Raw genomic sequence first — 17209 nt, 5'->3', positions numbered from 1 at the left:
CAAGATTATTTTGATCGACTGTAAAAATCTTGCTGTTAGTCCACTAGACCAGGGGTTCTCAACCCTGGGGTCAGGGCCACATTTAGGGTTGCAACACACTGTGAGGGGGTCGCCAGATGCCTTCGAGAAACTAAGAATATTTTTGAACAATTTGAGCCCATTTTTGCTACACCAAAATTGCATTTTTTAAACCTATTTTCATCACTTTTTCTTGCCATATTTGCTACATTACTCCAATTCCTGCCACTTCTCCATCACTTTTCAATGCCTTTTCTGCACATTTTTCCACTTCCAAGACATTTTTGGCACTTATAAACCTTTTCCACCACTTTTCCACCTAATGTAGCATATGTTGACCCATTACGGTCCCTTTTAACCTCTTTTCACAATATTTCAGATTCATTTCAAACTGACAGGACAATAAGAGCTGCTGGTATTCAATGCGGTAACTTAAAAATAACCTCTGAATTACCGCCACCTACTGTTAGAATAGGCTTTAGGATTATGATACAAAATTCAACTTTTTAATTGTATTTATTGAACCAACACAGCAGAGGGTGAATCTTTAATTTGTGGTTGTAGTGTCTTTAAACATCTTCTAATGCATCTGTAAATGTAATCTACAGTTGTATGAGATGAACAGAGGGAACACGTAATAAAAACCAGAGTTCTCCTCCACTCTTCTTCTACACCTCGTTCTTCTTCTGCTGTTCTCTCCACTTCCTGTTATTTCCACATCTGTGGAGGTCACATCCATTAATAATTTCCCTCTCCTTCCTTCGTTGGTTCAGTGTTTCCATCATTTCCTGATCGATGTTTTATTGTACGATCATTCAGCACCGTCTTTTTAAACTGAGAGAATCCAGTGTGTTTGAAAACTCCATTAAGAACCGACGTGTCTTACTTATTAACCCTTTAACTTCACCAAGTCTTTACACCCCTACTTATTAGAGAGCCATGCACTGAATTAGTTAGTTATAACATGGATATATGATGTTATGTCCACATTGATTAAACACACTAAATAAATTAGTAAATAAGTCGCTTCATTGTATAAGTCACACTATATATTTGGTAAATGGACTTGATTTATATAGCTCTTTATCCCCACACTGAAGCAGTCTCAAAGTGCTTTACATATCAGCTCATTCACCCAATCACTGCCATGCAAGGCGCTAGTCGACCACTGGGAGCAACTTAGGGTTCAGTGTCTTGCCCAAGGACACTTCGACACATAGTCAGGTACTGGGATCGAACCCCCAACCTCCCGATCAGAAGACGACCCACTACCACCTGAGCCACGGTCGAAAGTTGTGACGGAAATTACATCTGATTATAATGTATTATTTAAAGATTATTGAGTTATTTGCCTTTTTTTTTTTACCTTTCTGTACCCAAAGTTTAGGAAACGTTATCTTGTTTTAAGAGTCATTTGGATCATTCTATGACCATGGAAATTTTCAGGACATCTCACACACTTCGGTCTCAAAAAATTATGAAATTCCTACCAATTGTTCTGTGAATATTCAATAGGCACACTGTATTTTTTTTTAGTTTGATCAAATGAATAATTTTTGAGATATGGCCAATTTAGTGAGGGACCCTGCCTTGATTTTTTTATGCGTCCTTATTTTTCTTCGATTTTCAGCTTCCAATATCTCAGGAACAACATCACATAGGAAAATGAAATTTGGTAAAGTAATAGTCGTGAAAAAATTTAAAAATTGTTACTACTATTGCTTTCCAGTATTTGTTTAAAAAGTTCAAATTGGGATGAAACAATTATCCTTTTTGTCAGTTATTTCCTCCAAAAGTTAAAATGTAATTAGGCGAATGGAACACCAAAATAAAAGACTTTATTCTACTATTTCTCATGAATGAAATTCCGAGCATTGTTGATTAGTTCCAGTATAAGGATTGAGTATGTGCTCGTTTGGCGATTGAACAGGTTAGCGTTTTTACTCATGTAGCAAAGCTTTTTTCCCGCCTTTGGATTTGTCAGGAAACTCCTTTCTAATCCACAATGTGAGACATAGTTATAGGATCATATCCCACATGTGTGCTAACAGATCCCACTGTTGCTCAGGGATTAGCTTCTTCACATACGCGTAGGCAGCACTGAAACCCTGTAGCCATGTGGCCTAGCTAGCACGGCTCAAAGGCTTTTTATGAGGCTAAATGTTAACGCGATGGCTTCCTATCAGGCCACCTGTTGGCGGCCAACAGCTGCGAGGCCTCCCAGACGTCAACAAGAGATTCATACATGTGAGGAAAATATGTAGCGCTGGCTAGCAGCTAGCTGAGCACATTAGCCTCCATAAAACAGTAGGGTTTGTTTACTTTAAAGGGTGATTTATTTTCTTCTTCTTGAAAACAGATGAAAATGGGTTTCTTGCTATGATAATATTTAATAACATGAAAGCTTTTCACTGATATGGGTTTTTGTTTCCTCAAAGCTTGATCTGAACAAATACTGTTTTTTTCCTTGCGTATTCGAGCCAAAAATCCCTACAGCTGATAAATGCTCAATGACTCAATGGACTTCTATGAAAAGGCTCAGTTAGAAACACGTTTTGAGTACATTTTATCCAATTTTGATGAACAATAATGAGTCAGCAGATGTTTTTGGCAGCAGGACTTTCTAGAATACGGCTCTTTTCTTCACTACATGAGATAAACCGAACCCAGATTACCAAATGTTGTCTGCTAGGAATCAAAAATCTCTTCCAATCATCATTACGCCCACAGATAGATACCGGCTCATACCGGCTACGTCCACATTTCTCTCTCATACCAACAGCTTTTGTTTGTGAAAAGCATTGCATCCACATGGAAACGTCCAAAACAACCAAAAGTCTGTGGTGACTATTTCAGGCTTAATCAAGCAAACACTTCTCTAGTTCATTAATAACTTCAACATGAACATTTCTAACCTTCATATATTCATATATAACTATTGCAAACACTTATTGTTTTCTTTGCGAGAAAGGCTGTTTACATGGAGACAGTTTCCCAATTTCCATGTTTTCATGTAATAGTTAAAGTTTCTAGGCCACATGTGTCAAACCCAAAGCTCGGGGGCCAAATCTGGCCGTTCAGAGCATCGGATTTGGCCCGCTAGAGAAAATGAAAATGACAGAGAAAATATTAATCATTGTGTAAATTACCAAATAATTGTTGTTGAAAGAACTCAACATTTTTCCAAAATCAAATTCCAGCAAGTTCATTTTGTCTTCTTTTTGAATAATATGTGATTAATATTAGCTGGAATTATTACGCTGAAGTCAAGGACACATCAAAGCGATCAGCAGATGCCTCTGAAGAAGACTGGCAGTTGGCAGCCAAAACTTGTCAGGAGATCAAAGTAAATTTCCCGAATAAAGGGTGTCTGAAAAAAATGAAACCTTAACATATTGTCCAAAAAGAAGACAAAAAGAACGTGCTGGAAATAAGTTTTCCGACATCAAACCTGGTTAAAATAATAAATGTGAGATTTTTTAATAAAAACCTTTCAAGAAAACTACTCCCAACTTCTTCAAACCTCAAAACAAAGCCCCATTAATCCACAAAACTTCACGTTTCTTATGACTGTGACTTAGTTTCAAACAGAAAAGGGGAATGAAAGGGATTAAGTTACCATGACTGTTGATAAATAACCTGGTAAATGTGCCGCGTCAGCCTCAGTTCCCTCACTCACTCACTTTGTTGATCCTAGTAAAAAAAGTGCTGAGTGTAAAAGTCCCAAATCAGAGCTGCAGCATGTGTCACGACCGCAGTGGAAAACATGTGGAGAAGTGCAGGAAAGTAGAAGCGTGAGTGAGTGAGGAGACTTTTATTTTATCAATGAGCGACTCAGCACTATTAAGTATGAGTGTGTGTGACGGGAACGACGGGGAATTACCAAGATAACATCTCAAAGTGCTGCATTTTCATGCTTTGATGCAGTGGTTCTCCACCTCAGCCCGCAACCCCCAAAATAAAGGTGTCAGAGACCATGAAGTCAGCAAAAATAATGGTCCATTGTTCTATGAATCTGTGATAAACACATTTATTTTATTCATCTGAATAATATCCACTGTTATCCAGGAAGTGTATTATTATTTGGGCCTTAGTATATAGTCATCTTAAAGATGTAAATCCTTGTTTTAATCAGAAACAAAATGAGTTAAAATTGACCAAAAGGTGGTGAAATGGGATTTTAAAAACCACAGAAATTGGTTAAAAGTTGCAAATTGAGTGGCAAAAAAACAGACAGAAAAATTGGTAGAAAGGGTCAATGTGTTGATATTGGCTTAAAAGTGGCAGAAAAATGTAGGAACAATTAGTTTTAACTGGCAAATAATGTGCATGAAAAATTGTGAATGTTGTTAAATTGGCAAAAATAAGTATAAAATATGGTGAAAAGAGGTTAAAAGTGACAGTAATGGATCAACATGTGACATCAGGTGGAAAAGTGGTGGAAAAGAGTTGGTCTTGAAAGTGGAAAAAATTTGCAGAAAAGGCATTGAAGTTTGATGTCGAAGTGTCAGAAATGGGAATATTGTAGTAAAATACATTAAAAAGAGCAAAAATATGGCAAGAAAAAGTGTTGAAAATAGGTTAAAATATGGCAAGTTTGGTGTAGTTGCAGAAAAAGGGTAAAAATAAGCAAAAATGGGCTCAAATTAGTTTCTCGAAGGTATCTGGCAGCCCCCTCTCAGTGTCTTGCTACCCCAAATGGGGTCCTGACCCCAAGGTTGAGAACGCCTGCGTTAATGGAGTAAAAGTACAGAAAGGTGTCACATTGTCCGTTGAACATCAAAGACGAGCTCTGAAAAAAGGCCAAAACACACGAAACGGAACAAACGCAGCAGCTTGAGCTTTTTACTGTGCTTCTAATTGATAATGTGTTGCAGCTTTGTGGATCTGAACCAAGATTAGAGAAGATCTTTATCATTATTATTATTATTAGTGAGTTTAACAGCAGAGGCTTGTAAACCTGAGTGGGAGAGGTTTCTAAACACATACAAACATGTTTTGGTTTATTATTCCAAAAGCTGTGAGGAAATAAAAGCTGAATTCCTTCCAAAGTGCCATCCTTAAAAACACCTAAATATTTAAAGTACATTTAAAACTGTTATTGAATTTGATATAGCTTTTAAATATTTAATTCAAGTTTTCAATTTTTATTATTATTGTGGCTGTTTTGATAAAATAGCATTTTAGCCGACGATATGGAAAGATTTTCTGAGAGCGAAAGACACGTTTAAATGTTTAAAGTTTGAATAAAATAAAATGTACTGTAGCATTTAATTCAAGCTTTTAATTTCAATTCCAAAATTTGGAGTTCATTATAAATCAGAATTTAATTTATTTACATGTTTAACTTTAATTTACGAGAAACTTTAAATTTAGATTCATTTGGATTTTAAAATTTCATTAAATGTATTTTAATCCACAATCTGTTCAGATTTTGAATTTAAATAAATGTTTTTGTTCTATTAAATTGTTTTCAAACAAAATGAATATTTTGGCTGTCAACATGGAAATATTTTCTCATGGCAAAAACAGCGGTTTAAGGTTCCAAGCTAATAATAATAATAATTTTAAACATTCATAATTTATTTTTAAAATTTAGAATTAAATTTTTATAAATTCAATGTAATGTACTATCAAGTAGGCTATATGTTATTTAAAATTGAATGTTTTTTGTTCTGTTTTTCAATTGAATTGAATTGAATTTATATAAATATATGTGTTTAAACAGTTCAACATTTAGCATTGTTAATTTATTTATATTCTAAATGTTTGAATTCAAAGTTTTTAATACATTAAAACTAAACAAAGGCAAATTAAACTGACAATGTATCAAAAGCATTGTTTACATTGTCTATATGGAGAGGTTGTACTACTTTAAAAATGGCTTTTTGAGGGTTTTTACGTCAAGGTTCAAAATAATGAATTCTGTTCACATTGAAAACTGTAACATTTGAGTTGTGTCTCAAGCATTATTTTTCATGCCATTATTGAGCCTTATTTTGAAAATATCCAAACTCTGAGTTCAGTCCCTCTAATACTCTGGCACAAGTGCATCTAAACATAACGTTTACAGGTGTAGACGATACAAAAACCATGATACTTGGCATGTCCGCACGCACGCACGCACGCGCGCGCGCACGCACGCACGCACGCACACACACACACACACACACACACACTGTGCATGGAGCCCGGGGCGAACCCGCTTTGTACTGACGTGTGAATAAAGGCCAATAAAAAACACACATGTTGGAGTGTTGTGTGTGTAAACTCTGAGGTGACGTAGATCACCTGCTCTTTGTGTGGTTCACTGGGTTTGTGATCAGAATTCTATGGAAGCCCGTTTCCGCCACTAGAAAAAATTAAAAATCACCAACGAAAGTCATAATTATGAGATAGTAAGTCATAATTGTGAGAAAGAAAGTCATAATTATGAGATAGAAAGTTATAATTATGAGATAGAAAGTCATAATTATGAGATAGAAAGTCATAATTATGAGAAAGAAAGTCATAACTATGAGATAGAAAGTCATAATTATGAGTTAGTAAAGTCATAATTATGAGAGAAAGTCATAATTATGAGAAAGAAAGTCATAATTATGAGTTAGTAAAGTCATAATTATGAGATAGAAAGTCATAATTTTGAGAAAGAAAGTCATAATTATGAGAAAGAAAGTCATAATTATGAGTTAGTAAAGTCATAATTATGAGAAAGAAAGTCATAATTATGAGTTAGTAAAGTCATAATTATGAGAAAGAAAGTCATAATTATGAGTTAGTAAAGTCATAATTATGAGATACTTAAACACATTTACAGCAGCTTGTTCATGTGGTGAGCTGACACTGAGAGATGGCTGATTAGACTACCGTAGAATACTTTAGACGGGGCTTTACAAATGATGAAATACTTTTTTGCTTGCAAATTCACATAGAAATATGCTGAGTAAACGCACCCTTGAAAAGATACTAAGCAGAAAGAGGCTCTGGCGTCGAAAGGATAAAACTGATGTGGCTGAAGTAGCTCAGTTTATTGAACAACAAATGGAGATTTCTGGTCAGTGTCATGGGTACAGATGGATGTACCAAAAATGTTTCTATCTCATAATTATGACTTTACTAACTCATAATTATGACTTTACTAACTCATAATTATGACTTTCTTTCTCATAATTATGACTTTACTAACTCATAATTATGACTTTCCTTGGTGATTTTTTTTTTTTTTTTTTGTGGCGGAAACGGGCTTCCATAGAATTCATATGAAATTGTAAAACAATGGAAATATTTAATGTTTTATTTTTCTACATTTAACATTTTTTCTTTTTTTTACATTTTACCTTTTTTTTTAAATTATTTACAAATATCTATTTAGTTTAGTTTTTTTTTTTTTTTACCCAATGCACATTATCACAGAAATAGATATACGGTGCTGGAAGAGGCAGAAAGCTCAAAGTTTTAGCTTACGTAATAATTATTTTCAAATTAAAACAGCCACACAATCTAAAACAACTGTATTCTCTACTTTCCTTTTCTCAAATATAATTCTGGTTAAAATAAAATGCAGTATAAAAATATTGATACCGTTCCAGACTCCACGATAGGTTCAAATTCATGTTATAGCGCCCCTGAATGATCAAACACATTCTGATGTACTGCTAACTATAGCCCGCCCCCTTCAGCCAATAGCGTGCCTCAAACTAGTGATTAAAGGTTAATCATCAGAGCTTTTATTACAAATGTCAACGAAATACAAAACAATTTTAGTCGGCAACATTTACGACTACCTACGGCAAGTTATTTAACAGATATTTATGTATTAATTTTACACTCATTTTTCATCATGGAATTACATTTTTGGAGGGATTTTGTCTAGATTTTACATCTGCATCTTGTCAAACAAAAAAATCGTATACTTTGAAAATCATACAAAAAAAATTGTTTAATTTTAAATAATGTATAATAAATAATAGATGTGTAGTAAATGTATAATAAAATGAAATAGATAAATATATCTATATATATTTATATAAAAAAAGTTATACAGTAACAACTGGGTACATTTGTTTTTTAAGAGTTTGCAATAAATGATTCCCGTACTCGTATATCATCCAACAATTGGTGTTTATTTGATCTGTGGTTGCTACACAACAATACGTTTACTATGAGTCTTGTATAAAGATGCATTTGGACTCTTTTAGCTGTAACTGGACATGACGGTTGTCTCTTTGAAGTTTGTTTGATCTTTTTTTTTGTTCTTCAGTGCCTCATCCCTGTCTTTGTGGTTTAAGGCAGCACAGAAACAACGGCTGTTTTTGAAAATCTGCTCCATAAATAAGCTAGGCTATACGTGGGATCAGCTGGAAAACACTTGGAAAGATATGATGTCAACTTCAAATGTCCAAAAATTCTGTTTCTTAAACACTGTTTTTGATCATGAGAATGGTCTACTTTAAAGGTATTTAAGGAGTTGGACTCCCTCACAGCTGAGTTTGCTTCTAGCGGTTCCTCCCACACAGAGGTTTTACGGTGGGACTGTTTTTCTAACGTCAGGTTGAAGAAAGCTTTACTCAAAGGAGGACAAAATGTAAAGGAAAGGAAAACTGTCAAGATAAAAACTATAAAATACTGTAGTTAGAAAAGAGGAGAAAATCAAAATGTAACCTTTGATGTTAATGTAATATAAATATAAAATTAGGGTAAAAGATTAATTAAAGACCTGTAAAAAAGAGGAAAGGCCTCAAATCCAACCTAGAAACAAAGCAGTTCAGGTTTTAGTCTTAGTCTTAGATTTAGTCCTAAATTTAGTCTGAGGTATTTACTTTGTATTACACCTGATCTTTGATACTGTCTTAGATTTGCCATTTTAGATATGGTCTTAGTCTTTAAGTCTTATTTATGGTCTTAGTTTTAGTATTAGATATGGTCTTAGTCATAGTCTTTGATATTGTCTTGGTCTTAGTCTTACATAAAGACTTAGTTGTAAATGTGGTTTTAGTTTTAGTCTTACATGTGGTTTTAGTCTTGGATATTGTCTTGTTCTTCATCTTTCTGAGACTTGGTCTTGGTCTTAGATATTGTCTTAGTTTTAGATTTGTTCTTAGTCATAGATATTGTCTTAGTTTTTGTTTAAGTCTTGGCTATTGTCGTGTTCTTGGTAATAGTTGTAGTCTTAGATTTGGTCTTAGCGATATGGTCTTTGTCTTTGTCTTGGATATAGTCATTTCTTGGTCTTGGATATTGTCTGAGATTTGGTCTTAGTCTTAGATATGGTCTTAGCTTGATTATAGTCTAGGTTATTGTCTTGTTTTTGTTATTAGTTGTAGTCTTAGATTTGGTCTTGGCCTAAGATATTGTCTTTGTCTTAGTCAGTCATGGATGTAGTCTTTTCTTGGTCTTAGTTAAAGTCTTAGATTTGGTTTTGGTCTTAGATATTGTCTTAGTTTTAGTCTTAGATATGGTCTCAGTTTTTGATATTGTCTTGTTCTTGGTCCCAAATATAGCGTTAGAATTTGTTTTGGTGTTAGATATGGTCTTAGTGTTGTATGTAGACGTAGTCTGAGATATGTTAGTATAATTTGGTTGTTTGTATTATACTAGTCTTTAATCTAACAGTCTTCACTACAGTATCTTTGGAGTCTGACTAGAGTCGCAGCATGCTCCCGCAGCTTGATTGTGTAGTTTGAGCTGTTATACTCAGATGTTTTGGCTCAGTCTTTTCCTAGTCTTGGCTCTAAGACAATATCAAACCTGTTTGGTGTTAGCACAAGTCTTTCAGTCTTTGCGTAACGTGACACCCGACGACCAACAGACGAGCGCTAACAAAACCGGACCCAGGAAGATGACAGGATTTTCCACGCAAACCAATACAAACAAGGCAGCTGTACATTTTGCTACCATGAGCATGATGTGAAAGGATTGGGAAACATTTGCTAGAAAAAAAAAAGAGTTGTCGAAGTGTTGTAAATAGTGATCCTGCATGACTCACAGTCTTTGTTTAATCTTTTATCGTCTTTGAATGTGAGCAGATGTGAGACAGTTGTTTTTCTCCAAAGTCGTTTAATGCCTGGCATTAGGTGAGTCTCCGTCTGAGTCTTAGATCTTGTCTCAGTCTTAATTTTTGTCCTCTAATGTCTTTTCTATTTCTTTCCAGTCGTAATTTAGTCATCACAAATCTTTTCAGAGTAGGCAAATCAAATAATAAAGTATAAATTCATACGTTAAACCCAAATTCGTGGATTTGTTTTGAAAGTCGGAAGTTTGAGGAAATCCAAACGCTGATGAGTTGCACTTAGTCCTACCTTGGAGATGTAGGCTTTGATGCCTTCAGCCAGCTTGATGCAAGGCTCTCCGAAGAGCTGGGCCAGCTGGTCTGGAATGTCCTGGTCCTTATCCAGGGCGTTCAGTAAACTCAGGCACTTTAACTCCTCTGTCACCCCCCTGGCTACGCACCTTTAGGGGGAAAAAAACAACACAGAGCAGAAGTCAGGAATACTGAAAGGACCTGGATCACCCCGATATCCCATCACAGCGATAAACCTCGCAGCAGACTTCAAATCAAACTTACATTTGATATTTACATAATCCACATCTTAATTTGTTCCCTCTCTAATCTGATCTGCTTTTTGTTGCTGGACATAGAATCATGTTCAGGCATTAAATACATTATATTGATATTTAATTCTTATCACCTATAGAAGTGCATTGCATTTTTTTTTAAACAGTATTGAATATGATACCATTGCTGGTCGACCAATGAAAATCTTGGTCGACCACGATGGCATCGACCAATTAGTCGACTAAACGACCAACGTTATCAGCCCTAATAATTACACTTTGTAAATCGCAGTTAGCCTTTTACCAAATAAAAATTAACCTAGCTTGCTAATTGGCTGTTAAGGTTGGCTAAGTGAAATAATTACATTGTTTACATCTGGAAATAATACCAGCTTATGTTTAGCAAATAATTACACCTTGCAGTTAGCTTTTAGCCATTTTTGTGCTGGATAAATACTTAGTGAGATAATTGGATGTTTAGCTTAGCTAAGTGAATTGTCAGAGTTACAAAAGTAGAAATGGTGCTTTTTTTTTTATGCTTGTAATCACATTTTGTACATCTGGAAATAATACCAATGTGTTATGTTTACAAAATAATTACCCTTTGCAAATCGCAGTAAGCTTTTAGCAATTTTTGTGCTTGATAAAATTAACCTAGCTTGCTAATTAGCTGTTTAGATTAGCTAAATGAGACTTCAATGTTACAAATGTATAAATGGTGCCCTTTTAGGTTCACAATCATTGTTTACATCTGGAAACAATACAATTCTGCTATGTTTGCCAAATATTTACACTTTGCAAACCGTAGTTAGCCTTTACACATTTTAGTACTAGATAAAAACCTAGCTTGCTAATTAGCTGTTTAGCTTAGCTCAGTGAAACGTCAGAGTTACAAAAGTATAAATGGTGTTTTTTGGGGGGTTTGCAATCATCAATTGGTTATATTTCCCAAATATTATAATAATGTATTTAGCAGTTAGCTTATAGCCATTGTAAGCTGGCTAACCATTGAAACACACATAAGAATGGGTGTCACTTTAAGAGAACAGCAGCACCTCGCCACCAACATAAGTCAGTCATCAGCTGAAATGTTTACTATTTAAACAATAGCAATGGGTTGGTAGCAGTGTTTTTAAATCCGAGAGAGAAGAAGCTAATGCTAACAACAACAAGGCAGAAGATCAATGGGAAAAGTAAAAATAAAAATAAACCAACGCTGCAAACTTCCAATGCAAGTTCTCCATTTAGGGCAAGACTGTCAAATTAAACAAACAATAAATAAAATAATAATAATAATAATAAATATAAAAAAAACAGCATTAAACATTCCAGCTGGTGCCTATTTATACTTGTTTCCTCTTTTTAGGAAATTAACTGTTCCTTGTTGAATAAAAAGTTTCTAGACCTACTCAGACCTTTTCTTTGTGTAGGAAATGAACTTTTCCACTTTCCACTGCTCTCCAGAGGACAAGGCTATAGTGTTGTTGTGCTTGCAGCAAATACTGCACTTAAAATAATTTCCTCTCTAAACCTTTGTTCTTTCACCAATAAATCATAAAATCATGCTGCCCTAGATTCTTGCACATTAAAGTGACCCTGACGTGAAGTGAAACTGATTCACAAATGAAACCATACAGAGCTCGTTTCCATCACTACGTGACTCATGTTTATCAGTCCAACTAAGAACCATCCCAGACCTTTAAATGCACATCTGCTTCATTATTGTCCCTTTGTTATTTTGCTGACTGATTTACCCACAATAAACTGACAGCTAGTGTTTCTGTGAAGACGCTGAGTCATCAATTAAGTCAATCCAGGATAAATCTGGGATTAATGATGCTGAGGTTGATGGGTTTTATTTGGTAAACATTGACTGTCTCTCTGCTTTCACCATACAGACAATAAGAAAAGAAGTATATATTTTTAAAGAACTGCATTTCTGAAGATTCAGTCTGACAAAAAAGGTAAAATAAATGTTGAAAGTTGAAGTTTAGGCTATCAACATTAAACTATTAGGTCTGTGGCCAGCACCAGAAAAAAATCGGATTCCTCATGGTATTTTTAAAAATATGATATATAAGAAGTGAGAAAATGATTCTTGTGGTTTCCAGAATTGGTGGCAGGGGTGTTTTTGAGCGCATTTTAGTGATCTACCCTGGTGTCGATTTTCGCGACTTATCGAAAACATGTAAATATTAAATAAATATATTTTAAAATATTTTTTGTCATATTTGATATTAAAATGTCGACAATGACGAGATAACTCTTCAACAAAACAATATGAGTCTCTTTAAAATCTAATCTGACAGTGACAAATTAACAGTCAAAAACATTTTGAGTTTGCAGTTAACATTGCGCAAGATTATCCATAACATCATCAGTATACACGGCAGAGTGTTGTCCATTCCCCCAAGCTCATACAATCATACTTTTGGCAAGAAGCAACAATTAACGTGTGGATATAGTCCCTCAAACTAACATTACCTCCTTATTTCCCAACAAAAACGAAAAATTCAAAATATCACAACTTTCTGATAGACATGTTAATAATGGCTTTACGTTCACAATGTATTCACCAATCATTAAAATATTTGACTGGACTAGAAAAAAACACCCAAGCATGAATATTTGTAAGTTCAGTTTGGCTGCAAAAACAGACAAAACTGCTTCGGATAATTTACAGACACACACGCAACATGACTTTAGACTCAAAAGTTCAGTCAGATGTACATTACACATTAGTTCAAAGTTACTGTATGGCTTTTGGCCAGACATTCACCAAACATGTCCAGATTATGTAACATCATCAATAATATCGACACCACTATAATCCCCCACCACAAATGTGGAAGGGGGAGGTTTTAGCTCCGTCAGTCCATCTGTCCGAGTTAAAGGGGACAGCTATTCTCAGAAACTGTTTAAGATAGGATAACCAACTTTGGTGTGTGGCTTCAGGGTATCAATACCTTGATGGAGTTCGAAAGTGAGAAGCATGCAATAATTTTTTCCGGAGTTGTTGCCCGAGTTCCATTTTTCTTTACTATGTTCGCGGTGTCTTCAAAGGGGACAACTTTTCTTAGAAAGCATTTAAGATAGTAATTTTATATTCTGATGTAATAATATTTTCTTATGTATACTTCTAAGTTTTTAGATTTAGGACATTTAGGAAAAGGTTGTGGAGTTATAATGATAACCAATCTGGCGGGGGACGTTGACTGTCTTCTTGTTGTAATTGCAACTTGTGGCAAGTCAATCTTGACACAGTCCTTTTTTGTCTTCAACTGGCTTCTAAACATTGTCCAAAATGCCTTTACTGTACTTAATTAATCAATGGAATAATCGATCAAATACCCGATTATGAAATTATTTGATAGTTGCAGCCCTAGTGTGTGTGCCCTAGTTGTCCCATTGTGTACATGAGTATTCCTCTGTGTTCTGGATTGATTGTGTGTGTGTGTGTGTGTGTGCGTGTGCGTGTGTAGGAATTTGTCAGCGTCATGCTCTAAAAATCTCACTAATGACTTTGTAAGAAGCAGCGATGGAGGAAAACGATTACGGAACAGGTTTTTTGTTTCTTTCTTTCTGCTGACCTTGGTCTCCTAACGTCTCTGTTTATTTTCTGAGTTTCCATCCTTGTCATCTTTATCTTTCTTTGTTTTGGTTTTACAATCGGAGGTGGTGTGGATGGGCTCGTTCCTCGTGTCTGTAGATCAGCTGAGTGCGAGCGGGAAGGAGACGGGGGCTTGTCCGTCTGCGGCTGAAGTGACTCACGGCTTTAGGGGCTTCACCCGCTGACTGAAGGACAAACCAGGGAGTCTAATTAAAGCCATGACAGCTCCTCCATTGTGAAACTCAAACAGGGAGAAAATAAAAAAAGAGAAAATATTCCAATGTGTACATTTTAGTGCGTGTTTATGCTAACACACACCCTTAAACCAAAGAGAATTACACAAACTCACAGGGTAAGAACATTTGAAAGTTGTTTTTTCTCCTGTTTTACTTTTAAAGTTCAAACAATTACAATGTTTGAACTTTGTCATTTGTAAACAGCACATGGGGTTAGTTCAGACAAGGGCAACAGGCAACCCGGGGGCCACATGCGGCCCTCGTTCTAATTTTATGCGGCCCCCAAAGCAAACATACAAAATGACAGAAAAATACACAAAACAAAAGCAAGAATGCATTTTGAAAATACAAAGAATTACAAGACAAGAAAAACACAGAAAATACTCCAAAAACACAAAAAACTACAAAAATAAGCAAAACGACAAAAGAAACACACAAAATGACGATAAAAACTCTGTTGTTTCCTGTATCAATGCTCAGATTGGTCATTATTCTAAATGCTGACATGAATGTTGATAATGTGGCCCTTTGATCAACCAAACACATTTTTGCGGCCCCCGCTGGAATAGAAGTTGTCCACCTCTGGGTTTGTTTGAATGCATTAAGATTAACTCTAAGGAGCTTGTTACAGACTGATGCTGTATAATAATAAAATGATTTAAATAGAATCATAACTCATTTCTTCATGTTTTCATGTGGAAGAATGAAAATACTCCCGCACTTTCAGCCAGGACTTGGAAAACAACCGTATATGGATTGTGACGCATGATAGGATTCTTGTCAGCAGTGTAGAAATCTTCTGTGCCTATATTAAGCTTCTTTTCTCCATCCGTCTTTGTCTTTAAACAAAGACTCAAATCTATAGCAAATCATCAAAAAGGTGCACAATTTTCCAGAATCCAAAAAGTGGTTTAAACTACTGACAAACCGAGCACTACAGTTACCGGTGAAGTCAAAAATAGTGTCATAGTGTAAAATGAAAGTTATATAATGACTATCATGACTCACTTTTGCCTAAAAACTCCCTGTGTGACCTATTGAAAAGATAAGTGAGTACAGTGCGTACATGAAGTAGTACATTCATCTCCTCCTTTGGGCATCTCCATTGTCTGCTGTGAGGTGATGAGAGGAATTTAGACTCCAAAAAACACAAAATAACAAGTGAAACACAAAAATTCATTCCAGACATAGAAAATGACAACAAAATAACTCCAAAAACAAACAAAGTAACAAGAAAGTTACACATAATGACTCAAAACACACTGAAAACAACAATATAAATACACAAAATCACACCTGACATACAAAATGCCCACAAAAGACTCCAAAAATGCACAAAATTACTCCAAAAAATTACAAAAGCACACAAAATAAGAAGAGTACACATGATTCAGATTATTACACAAAATGAGAAGAAAATACATGAAATTAAGACAAAGTAAAACAAAACGACTCCTTAAACACACAAAATCAGAGGAAAAATATTCAAAATATTAATAAAATACTCCAAAAACCAAAATTTACTCTAAAACAGACTTTGTTATTTTGATGATAATTACTTTGTATTGGGTGTAATATATCGAGTAAATATCACCCGGTGTTAGTGATGGTGTTAATAATTTTAGCAATAATGTTCTAGGGTTAAAAAAGACTGAAATCTAAAGCCACATCATCAAAAAGGTGCAACATTTTGATGGTTTCAATATCAACTATTGACAAACTGCACACAAAGTAGTGTCATAGTGATTTTAAAGAGCATTATATAGTGTAATATGAAATTTATATGAAGATAAATAACTATCATGACTTAGTTTTGTCTGAAACCTCCCTGTTAGAGATGTGACCTATTGAAAGTAAAGTATGTACATGAATTAGAACATTCATCTCCTCCTTTGGGCATCTCCATTGTCTGCTGTGAGGTGATGAGAGAAAAGGAAGCTCAGCAGGTCGTCCTTGATGCTCTCAGGATGAACAAAGTGCTGACGGTGGACAGACTGTCTGTAGTGAGGAAGAGGAGGAGAGGATGGGGAGGTCTGCACATGCATGGGTAGCTCTGTGTGTGCAACAAACTCCCTGCTTTGTTGGAGCTGCTGCTTGAAGGATTGATGCTTATTTAGGAGTCATTTTAAAGTGAAGGAATAAAAGGTCTGTGTACTTATGACAGGGGGAGTGTTTGATCCATTATGAGAACCAGCTAGTGAGGAGATAAAAACCCATGCACATCACTGATCTGCAACAAGATTAAAAGTAAACGCTCTCCTCCTCTAGAATGTGAAAGGAGGCCAGAGCGGTGATCCAGAAAGGAATTATGTGGTTCATGTCCTCCACGGTGGATCATTTTAGGTTCAGGAACCATCCAAACGTTTAGACCAACACAAACCACATTTCCACCCATTAGGACCACTGTGGTGCAGTCCAGCTTCCCTTTGTGGTTCAGATCCGTCTCTCATAGTCTTTGTCATCCAGAGACAGAAAAACAGCAGCTCCATCACTTCTCATTTTAACCACATCTGCTGACGGCTCACAAAGAAAGGAATAACCTTTAAAAATGAAAAAAACAGCTTTTATTTTGAAAAAAACTTCCTCTTTAACACTCATTGCTCTCAGGCTGTGTTGTAAATGTCCCACTAACGAACTACACACTACAAACTCAATGAGTTTATACTGTCTACTATAAGTATAATTAGGATCATGACCGTTCCCACTGAAGTATACTTCCAAGTTTCCCAAGATGCATTTGGAAACCTGAAGCACACTGAGACTAAAAATCTCCATTAATTCTCCACCTTTG

The 17209-nt window shown here is 35.3% G+C and overlaps 1 protein-coding gene across 1 annotated transcript in view; it reads right to left on the bottom strand.

The window, feature by feature from the left end:
• tnfsf10l (TNF superfamily member 10, like) overlaps positions 1–15185 on the bottom strand; it is a 44344-nt gene extending 29159 nt beyond the window's left edge. The window contains exons 1-3 of the mRNA XM_028475214.1: positions 15165–15185; positions 14240–14367; positions 10317–10467 (exon numbers count right to left, since the gene is read on the bottom strand). Coding sequence (XP_028331015.1) covers positions 10317–10467; positions 14240–14367; positions 15165–15185 — 300 coding nt within the window. The remainder of the gene's footprint in view (positions 1–10316; positions 10468–14239; positions 14368–15164) is intronic.
• Between the last annotated feature and the right edge of the window lie 2024 nt (positions 15186–17209).

The sequence above is a fragment of the Gouania willdenowi genome, chromosome 18 (assembly GCF_900634775.1).
Source record: "Gouania willdenowi chromosome 18, fGouWil2.1, whole genome shotgun sequence".
NCBI classification, from domain to species: domain Eukaryota; kingdom Metazoa; phylum Chordata; class Actinopteri; order Blenniiformes; family Gobiesocidae; genus Gouania; species Gouania willdenowi.
The sequence above is the reverse complement of the archived record's forward strand: the minus strand, read 5'-3'. Positions and strand labels throughout refer to the sequence as shown.